We start from the raw sequence: 11184 nt of genomic DNA, 5'->3' as shown, positions 1-11184 counted from the left end.
ATGAGCTTAAAGGTTTATGTTAAACCTGTTCCTAGACATTTACACTAGTTTGATTATTCAAACTAGTTGAATAGTTCATACAATTGCTAGCAAAGCTGGAGGTACTGCTGGACATCCTGCAAAAATCAATAATTAATGAGTTAATGATGTACAGTACCAATCAAAAGTTTGGACACACCATAAATTCAGTGTTTTTCATTATTTAAAAAAAAATATGCATTGCAGGTTAATACTATGGAGAAAAACATGAAATTAGGTAATAAACCAAAAGGTGTTAAACAAACCAGAATATGTTTTATTTTTTAGATTTTACAACGTATGCACCTCTTGCATAAATGGCAGCTTTGCACATCTTGCCATTTTCTAATTTTGGTTTTTTTAAATCAATATTGTTAATGATGTACTGTAAATGGTGACCCCAGAACACAACAAGGACTATAGATTGTAGAGTAATCAAGTAATCAATAAAGTAGCATGTTGACATGCATCATTATCCTAGTAATGATATGATAATAGCAGCATTAGTTCAATGACATTTTAAAATTATTTTTTTAATGTATAAGAATGGGTTAAATAGCAAGAACAAAACTATAGCTTTATTTTAGCAAATAGCACAATAAGATCATTATTCTGTCAAGATTTAATTGATAAGTCACATCACATTAGGTCAGATTTATTGTCACATAGCATTAGCACAGCTGTACAGGTGTGTAAAAAACTGTGCAAAGTCCCTCTTTAATTGTAAAAAAAAAAAAAAAAAAAAAACATGAACGTTTATTTAATGTTCTCTTCTCTCAATAGAGTCCGGACAGACTTTTAATTTGAAGTCAGTGACTCGCAGCACCGGAAGTCTCGCTGTAGCCGCTAGTTTCACTGGACTAAGGCGGATCCCCTCTCCCTGCCGTCTCTGAAACTTTGTTTCGAATCACATATCACAGCCCGTAACACAGTAAGTGACCCGTCTACCTCTTAAAAGTGTCCCTAAACGTGTGAATTAACACCTTGAAAATGCCCAGAGATAAAGCTTTCCACCCTGTGAGATAAACGCCCTCAGTGCTGTCTAATGCCTGCAGTTCTCCAGCGTTAGCGAACTAGCCTGTCTGAGCTAACCGTCAACTCCACTTCTTATTTTTAGGTTGTGCGTGTTAGTGAACCCCGACAGAGTAAAGAACATGGGAGACAAGGAGCTGATGTGGGCTTTGAAAAATGGTGATTTGGACGAGGTGAAGGCTTTACTGAAAAAGGTAAGACGCTGTGTATTATGGATATAAATATATCATGGAGACAGAGAGAGAGAGAGTTTTCGGCAACTTGGTGTGTTCATAACTTTCATTGTAAAATCGACCGGCTGGTTCGAGCCCCGGCTCTGTGTAACGTTAAGTTACACAACTGAGCTGAATGATTTTAGGTTGTGATGAAATGCTGTCAATACTGACATATCCGTCTAGATAGGCAGTGATACCGGACAGCGTGTTCCTGTATGTTATATTAATTTAGCTTGTTAAAGATAAGCTGGCGTTTGTGCCCCACATTAGCTAGCGTTAGCTTTAGCTGTGCCAGCTAGCAGGCTGGAGGCGCAGTTGTAAAAGTTAGAATGGAACTGAAGTTAGAAAGCTAACTAGCTTGTTATTCCTGTCACTGTAAATCTAAATATATTTAAATTATATATAACAAAATACCCTGGAGAAATCACAATCTGAGTTGTCCTGCGCCTTAATATTACCGAGAGTCAGGCCTTGTTGAGCCTGGTGGTGGCTAAACTGTCTGTAGTGCATAATAACCGCTTGTTGCTTCTGTATTTTGTTATCTAACCTAGCTGTTAGCTAGCTTTAAAACCAGACGCCCCTTAGCTGGTGTCACCTTGGTAAGTTAGGTTAACTAGCCAATACTAGCCAACTAAAGCGGTTTATTTAGTTAAAGCTAGCTAATGTTATTGCACAGCCCACTTGTGAATTGTAGTATGTAGGTTATCTAGCTATTATTGAATAGCCAGCTAACTTGCTTTAGCTAGCTAGTTTGGCTAATGAAACTTAAGTAGCTAATGTAGCTACTGTAGTTAACTAACTAATGGTCGTGGCATTTTATTACATTGCTAACTAACGTTAGCTAACCTAGCTGCCTTTAAAAAAACAGACTCCCCTTAGCTATCACCGCCTTGGTAAGCTAGGTTAACTAGCTACGCTAGCTAACTAAAGCGGTTTATTTAGTTGACGCTATTTAATGTTATCTGTACAGGCAGCCTATGAACTGCATTATGTGGATGGCTACTATTAGATAGTTAGCTAACTAGCCAAACTAGCCAGTTTCGCTAATGTACCTTAAGTAGCTACTGTAGTCACTAGCTACGTTAGCTAGCTGTAAAACACCGGTGTCGACTGACAGGACTTGAACTAGGTGGCTAAGCTCACTAGCTAGCCGGCTAACTTTGGTCAAGTGACGCTAGCTAGCTTTACTAGTTAGCTATGTTATATTTCCGTACCTAAAATGTAACCTAGTTACTTACTTATCTATTAGTCGCTAACTACAGCAGACATTTTGACTTTAAAGTGTAACGTGTTTTTAGCGAACAGAGCGTTAGTTAAATAGGTTTGTGCTGTTCTTATACTAAACGCTAGCTAGTGTTCCTAAAACCCGTCGTTAGCTGCCAGTCTCTGGATGGTTCTGGAGAGAGTAGGAGGAGTGGGCGTGGGGCCCTGCGCTGTGGGCTCTATTAAAAACGCTCTATACTTCTTTTGTGGTCAGTGTAGCTTAGCTTAACTAACCCCACAGAATTGGGCTGTGTGTCATGGCCCAGTTTAGGGTCTATGAAACAATGAATGTCTCTCCGCTTTTATAACCCAACATTTTCAGCTGTCATTCCTCTGTGACTTTACTTTAGAAGGCCAAGCTTAGCTGCCATGTCACTAAATGAATGAACTGTGAGTCACTCAGTTATATAAAAAAGAGCTCCTGCTCTTTAGCTCACACGTCTTCAGTAACGGTTCTTAACCTACCTAACAAAGAACACACGAGGTGTTTAATACATACAGTTAAACGTTTTTACACACATCTTCAGTCAATGTGTTTCCTTTATTTTTTATATTGCAAATGAAGACTTTAAAGCAATACAGTATTTATTAAATGAATTATTTTATAAACAAAATGTGTCAACCCTCTATGGCATGAGGTTTTCTTAGGCTTTTGATTATTACACCATACCATATCTTATTTTTTAGGCATTTGTTTGTTTATTTTTTAACAATGTCACAAGACATATCTACGTCCAATACATAGACTGTATATAAAGATGGACGCCGTGTCGCCGTTCCCATTCATTCAATGAAAATGAAGCCAAAATCTTCCACCATTTTGGCGATTCAGAGACCAGAGTCTGCGCAGTAGAGACCAGAGGAGGGAGAAAGGCTGCGGAGAGACCGCCTACTCATTTAAATAACCCCGCCCCTGAGGGCTGCCTCGCGGTCACAGACTGCAGAGCGGGGCGGAGCGGAGCTGACGGTCTGTTATTGGTCCCGCCCATAAGCAGCCCTTTTACCATAACCACACCTTTTTTGAATAGAGCCGAATAAAGTTTTAAAAACTAATTCTGTGGCGATATAAAACTTTGACAATATAAGCAGAGGTTACACTAGCTGTTGCATTTAAATAATGGAGGTAGAATTACAGTATATTAGAAAAAAACGTGATTGAAAGTTGTCTGTTTTGCCATTGAAACCTATGGGGATGGGTGGAGTTACACAGCTTTCTGAAACCGAACAGCAGGGGGCGCCCGACCTGTGGTGGCTTCACTTTTAAGAGACAATGCTCTGTCCAGCTATATACAGTCTATGGTCCAAAGCAATAAGTGTTTTATAAATACAAATATGTATATTGTCGCTGTTCAGTGGAAAAACAAGTATCTCCATTTTTGTAATTTTTTATTGTACTACATAATTTAAACAGACAAACTGTCCCTTACACTGTGCCAAAATTTCTTGATTAACAGACTAATAGAAATACTTTAAAATGACCTGAAATGAACTCATTTTAGAAGTTCAAGTTTAGAAGGTTTTTTCTCTCCCCTGTAAAGTTACTGTTTTGGTTTTTATGTGACAGCAACAATATATGCAAGAATATCAAGGGAAGTATATATGGTTGTTTATAATCATATCATATTATTATATTTTTGTTGTAAGCCTTCTAAAACAAAATTATTTCATGCAGTTGTTCAACATTATGTAGATCCCTTTTGTTACAATATAAAATGGTCGGTGAAAGTTCCCAAAGAACTTATCTCCCAAATATCTTGCCAAGAATATATTTCATGCCATAGACTGTTAAACAAACCAGAATAGGATTTATACTTTAGATTCTTAGTAGCCACATTTTCAGAGTCAACTGAAATAGTTTGTCTTTAGTATAAATGTACAATGTAGAAAATAAATTATGTAAAGAAATTAGTTAAAAACATTGAATGATAAGGTTTGTCCTAACTTTTGACTGATACTGTATATTGTTTCTAAGTGATGAGTTTCAAAAGTAAAAAAACAAATGTAGCACAATCAGTCTTAATGTAAATAGATGATTGTGACTTCAACCAGGATGAAAATTAGTGAGTTAAGTAGGTTTTCTTTATTAATACATCTTTTGTAAAATTTGTATATTGTCACGTATTTTAGCAGATATTTTCACATCTCCAAATGTAGGCATCAAGGCAGATTCGGGTATTTTGTTTTATTTTTTTAGTAAACCCTTGTTTGTAAGAATAAGATGAACAAATAATATTAAAAAAGGTGTTGATCATAGAAGGTGTTTTGCAGTTATACTTTTCATTACATAGTGACTTTTTTTTTTTTAGAAAGGAAAGGGAGTGTGTTATCTTCGGGTGGGAGTTCAATGAGGAGACAGGTCCTCAGACTGGAAAAGCACACAAGAAATTTTATTTTGTCTGCTGACGTGTAAAAGGCTTATGTTTTTGGAAGCCACTTCTAATAAACAAATCTCCTGTTTTATATCGCACCCATTTCTGAAAAAGATGTGCAGCTGCTCTTACACAGCTTGTCTAGTCATTGTAAAGAAGTATTGCCAGTTGAATAGGACTCTCTTAAACAGATACACATGAACCTACTTGCACCATACTTAATGCTGCAGGGACTAGAGGGGTGTAAAACCCCCAGCATGGAGCTGTGGAGCAGTGGACCTCCGTTTTTTTGGATTTCTGAAATGAGCTAGGGTGATTAACATCCTAAACTCACTACCACATATGGCGTTGCATGCAAATAAATCCTTATAGCAGTGCTTCAAAATATAGTAGGAAGAATTCCCTATACATTAGAGACAAGTTATTCCAATAAAAGCAAGTAAAACATTTTAATACCCTTGATTTTGGAAGAATCAATGAAGGCATGTATGTTTTAATGTTTGTCCATATTTTCTCCTGATAACTAACTGGAAATGAACTCATATCCTTCTGTTTACTTCTGAGTAGTCCAAATTACTACTAACTACTCAGGGGACATTTTTAATTACTGTTTGGTTATGTGGGGGAAGTATATGAGTATTTGCTGAGTATGTGAAGCAGAGGGTATCACTGATAAGGGTCACTGATCAGAGTGAACTAAAGGAAGTGTCTTAATGAAGTCCAACCTTTGGTTTCTGTTTGAGACAATTACTTATACAGTTTGCAGCATTAGACTAAACATAGGAAATGTAGGAAAGGCTGGTGTACATACCGTACATTTCTGGGGGGAAAAAAAATCAGGTATCCACTCACTTGCTAAAAGTTATGTCTTCCCTTTTATTGGTCCTAATTAGCATCTTAATTTGGTTTTATAATAACAAGTTTGTCTGTATAACAGGTTTTGTAATAGGCCATTGTGTGGAGAAGAAGCCACTAGTGCATAACATTCTGGCTTTGTTCGAGCTCTCCAGCTTCACAGCAGCAGAGGTTTTGACACACCTCTGTCTACACACATTGCAGGAAATTTCTACACCCTTTGTAAAAAAAAAAAAAAAAAAAAGAGTAGTCTCTTTTAACATACATTACAATCAGCTCTTTACAATGCCATTTTTAAACTAATGGAAAAACTATGAGTGTGAAACCACATAGTTCGTATGTACAAAGCATAATATATTGGTGTTTTTAGTAACTGCTGGATCTTCTCTTCTGGCGTTTGATAACTATATCACCCAGTAATAATTTTAACCTTTGGTCGAATGTCTGTCCAATGGCAATAGGTTTTTAAAAATGCCTGTACTGAGACGTATCCATTGCTTCTTAATGTGTTTTCTCCTTGGGAACTTTGCACACACAGCGGAATGAATTTCTTGTGCCTGATGAATACAAACATTAGAATTAAAGTCCTATCTGGACAGGAGTCGTTTCTCAGGGGGACGTCTATAAAAAATATTTCACACTTCTATTCAGTTATAAAACTCTTGTGTCCAGACTGCAATTAAAAAAGAAGAAGGTCCAGTAAGTTTTGTTTTACTTTCTCGGTCACGTGACATCGCGTTCAGTAGCTCCTCCTCTATTTTCACTCGCTGTTGTGTTTATGTGGATCTCCGTGGAAATGCGCACCCAAAGTGTAATTACAGTGCATGGCAGTGAACAAATAGCTATTTTATAGGGTTTAGTCTTTTATTACTTGCATATCCTTACTAGACTTCCACACCCAGGGAGAGTTCTTATTTTGTTTTTAGTTTTTATTTTGTATGATTTTTCAACAACCTTATTTCTCAAGTACGCTTAAAATCTCAACTTTCTAATTGGACCATATTGTGCTGACATGTTACTGTTGTGAAGATCAAATGTTTGTTGGTAGGACAGATTATGTTTACACCATCACTGACTGGAACACTGAGCTCCATTAAGCCCCATAGGAATTAATGATCCTTTTTTGCACACTGTAGGTCTGTATTTCGTGACAAAACTACAGTGAAAACAGGAACCAAACTTCATTTGTGTCTTCACCTTTTTGGAGAGTACACAGTATTTGTGTACTGTATTTGTGAGAAGTGGATTCATGCATATCTGTTTGTTTTCTATTTATCATGTTTCATGTTTTAGGTTTGCTTTAGCTTGTCTGTAGTGTGAGTTGCATGTTTCTCTTTTGTAGATTAATTGGAACAGCACTGTTGTACAGTTTTTGTATAAGGAACACTGATTCGATCTTACTTATATAGGCTGCGTGCTTATAAATTATGATTAAAAAGCACAACAAAATTTTCTTTGAGTTTGTGACCATATTGAGCAGCAATAACTTTCCAGACATTTCTGGTGATTGGTGACCAGTCCTGCCTAACGGGTTTCAGGAATTTGGCCCACTCCTCCTGCTTTCATGAATTGTCTGAACTGTTTTTAAGGTCCTCCCACAACATTTACATTGGGGTTAGACCTGGGCTTTGATTTGACCGATCACTGTTGCGATTGTCCTGTTTTTTTAAACATTTCTTTGCAGACATTTTTGTGCTTTGGGTTGTTGTCTTGTTGCATCATGGCTATTTTTCAGATTATTTATAGATATTCTGACATTCTTCTGTAGAATATGCCGGTACAATCCAAAATTCAAAAGTCCAGTAATGAAAAGTCATCCTGGATCTGGGGCAGCAAAATCCATGATACTATCACCACCATGCACAACAGCTGGGATGATGTCATGTGATTTTTTTAAGACCTGATTTACATCCTTTGGATTAACAAGCCTCTCTTAATTTAACCTTTAAATTAATGTTACTGTATACGTTTGTTTACGTAATATCTATAAAGCAGAACCAGAGTAATATCCTTATCTTTCTACGTGTCTTTCAAAGTTTGTAGGTCCATCCACTGACCACATGCCTCATCAATGTTTAGACATGTATTTGCCCCTGCCCCTCCTCTTCCCCCAACCTGTGCACAGGCACAAATGACCCCTGTTGCTAATCTGCAGGAATGGTTTTATGCTCATTGTGAGCCACTTTGTGCGCTTCCCATTTACAGAGCCAGAGCTAAGAATAAACACCAGACTATTTTTTCAGCAGGCAAACAGAAGGGATAGCTTGCAAAAAAACAAAGAACATATATTTAATACATTTTTTTTTAAAAGTAGCAATATTGGATTGATATTGAATGAAGCACCTATAACTCATAGCACAAATAATTCTCCTAGAGGTTTGTTTGCATACATTTTAGTGTGAGATGGTTTTGCTTTATTAAAATGTTTTTATTTTTTTATTTATCTAGTTTATTTTTATGGATGTGCTGAAAGTCTGATCACGTCCAATAAAATATATGCGCACATTTTTTAGCAGTACTGTATGTGTCCCACTTGGTTCACTGTTTCTTCATCGTCTCAGTCACTCAGATAGTAAATGACAACAGTCAGGACGCACGTAACCAAGCCTCATCTATCAACAGCAGATCCTGTGTCTCAATGACACACCACAGACTCATGTAATATTATACACTAACACTGCACTACCGTACATACACACTGAATTCTGTTATGTGGTGCAGGCACATTGCTTTTTCTATGTTAAGCTTATATATATATATATATATATATATATATATATATATATATATATATATATATATATATATATATATATATATATATCAGTGGTGTGCAGTGAGGCCCTTCTAGGGGTGACAATAAGTGCATGTAAATAATTACATATTTTTTTTATCAGGAAATATATATTATTGTTATTGTAAGTGTAAGCATTTATTTTTATAAAGTTGAAGTTGCTATATGACTCTTATCTGACTGACAGCTGTTCTAACCAATCAAAGCTTTTTAAAATGGCTTCTGCTCATGTGTCTGCCTGGACCCTTCTCCTGATTTTGAGAAGGGTGTAGTAATGAGTCTATTAGCAAAGTCCTAGGACAATCTAACCAATCAGATTCAAGATTTTCACAGGGGGGGGGGGGCGGGGGGGGCGGGGCCATGGCTGTCTAACCCCTTCTCTTTGTTGAACGCCTGTACTATCTTTTTATATATATATATATATATATATATATATATATATATATATATATATATATATATATATATATATATATATATAAATATATAAAGAGGCGTATATGCCAACCCCAGGTTTTCATTGCTCACTTGTTTTGTATCCTTCCTCCCACTCTGCTGTTTTTCATTGCCACCACAATTTGGTGGCATTTCAGACCAGTTGTCTGACCAATAAATCAAAGAAAGTTAAAGCTTGTTGTGTGCTTGTTAGCTCGGCGGATTACCTGCTTTCTTGCCAGATTGGATCAAGTCACATGCTCGTTCTGTGTACGTCACGGGGCAACAAGGGGAAATATGTGACTGCATACTAGCTCAGACAAGTACAAACGCGCGCAGTGGTGGTCTGCAAAGTTAGTAACATCACTCACCACATTGGAAGCACTGAAGGAAGCGCATTTTCACAGTAACCATGCTTCAGTTTAAGCTTGTTGCTTTACACTGATTTTCATAGTCAAATTTTGGCTAACGCTTGTGTGTCTCAACCCCCTGCTGCTACTCATCAGCTTTATATGGAACATTGATCTGACTGCAGTACTGATACAGGCGATTATTTTAAAAAGTAATTTTTTATGACCCAGTGAACACTTCACTTCAGTTTAGCGTGTTCTGTAGATAGTTATTCACATCTTTAACACATTCTACAGATATTCATTAGGTTTTAGTCCGCCTTTTTGTTTTTTTTAAATACCAAATGTAGAGTCCTGTGAAAGTTTCTGTTTTTGTCGTTTTGTCACACCTTTTTTAAAATGAAATATATGGAATTAAACAACAATTAAAACAATTGGCAATTGTATATATTGAAACTGCTGCGATAACGTTTAGCAATAGCGAAAAACAAACTAAAGTTGAAGAATATTAAGGACACACAATTATAAATAGGGATGGAATAAGGATCAGATTCGGGTGGGAAAGATCTGGATCACTGAATTATCATATTTATGAGTGTACAGTTCAGGCAGTTTAGCTGAGCTGTAAGCTGGTTGCTGGTAGGCTAGGATAAACATGCATGCTAATATGTATGTATATCTATGATACATATGTCTACGTTATTAAGTATGCTAGCACAAACGCTAATTCAGCAAGCAAGCTACCTATTGAGCATGCACACCCTCATACAATATGCAGCTACACTAGTGTTCTTTTTTCCATTAAAGCTTTTAGTTAAACTCAGTAACTAATCACAAATTAACTAAGCATCAAAATTACCCTGAGATGCACAAAAAAAGACCTAAACCACACTACACTACTATTACTGTCTCCCTCCCAACAAAACAGGGAAATACATGCAGGAATAATGATTTTAATATTGCGTTAATTAATACAATAAATTACAAGCAACTGGCACAACTAATATAAGTATAATTTAATTTTGCTTAACACTGATTCTTTTATTTATATTTAAATACCCATTAGTAGAAAATGTTTAAAGTAAATAAAATTGCCTTTAATATATACAGCTCTATAAAATAATAAGAGACCACTTCAGTTTCTGAATCGGTTTCTCTGATTTTGCTATTTATATGTATATGTTTAAGTAAAATTAAACTACAGACAACATTTCTCCCAAAGTCCAAATAAAACCATTGACATGTATTTGCAGAAAATGAGAAATGGCTGAAATAACAAAAAAGATGAATAGCTTTTAGACCTCAAATAATGTAAAGAAAACAACTTCATATTCATAAAGTTTTAAGAGTTCAGAAATCAATAATTGGGGGAATAACCCTGGCTTTTAATCACAGTTTTCATGCATCTTGGAATGTTCTCTTCCACCAGTCTTACACACTGCTTTTGGATAACTTTATGCCTGCACTCCTGGTGCAAAAATTTAAGCAGTTCAGTTTGGTTTGATGGCTTGTCATCATCCATCTTCCTCTTTATTATATTGCAGAGGTTTTCAATTTGGTAAAATCTTTTTTTTTTCAGAGCTATAGTTTTCATTTATAAATTTATTAATCCTTAAAGAAGTGCACTTCTATAAACACATTTTTGTGATAAAATGCCATTTTTTATTTATTTAGTTTACTGCATTGCCACAGTATTTGATCCAAACTTTATATCAGCAGATACTCAAAAAATGTGATTGGGACATGTATAACTATAAATAAAAGTTCAATTTGTAACTTAACAAATTCTGCTGTTTGTTTGGTCGGTGACATCATGCAATCAAATATAACAATGCTGACCACAGAAACAATGT

General features: G+C 36.0%; 1 protein-coding gene across 1 annotated transcript in view; it reads left to right on the top strand.

Annotated features, from left to right (window-relative positions):
* The first annotated feature begins 825 nt into the window (after positions 1-825).
* Positions 826-11184, top strand: part of mtpn (myotrophin) — a 33673-nt gene continuing 23314 nt past the window's right edge. The window contains exons 1-2 of the mRNA XM_007235064.4: positions 826-949; positions 1136-1244. Of these exons, the coding sequence (XP_007235126.1) occupies positions 1173-1244 (72 nt within the window). The 5' untranslated portion in view covers positions 826-949; positions 1136-1172. The remainder of the gene's footprint in view (positions 950-1135; positions 1245-11184) is intronic.

The sequence above is a fragment of the Astyanax mexicanus genome, chromosome 2 (assembly GCF_023375975.1).
Source record: "Astyanax mexicanus isolate ESR-SI-001 chromosome 2, AstMex3_surface, whole genome shotgun sequence".
NCBI classification, from domain to species: Eukaryota; Metazoa; Chordata; class Actinopteri; order Characiformes; family Acestrorhamphidae; genus Astyanax; species Astyanax mexicanus.
Note: the sequence above shows the minus strand (reverse complement) of the source record. Positions and strands in the feature narration are given on the sequence as shown.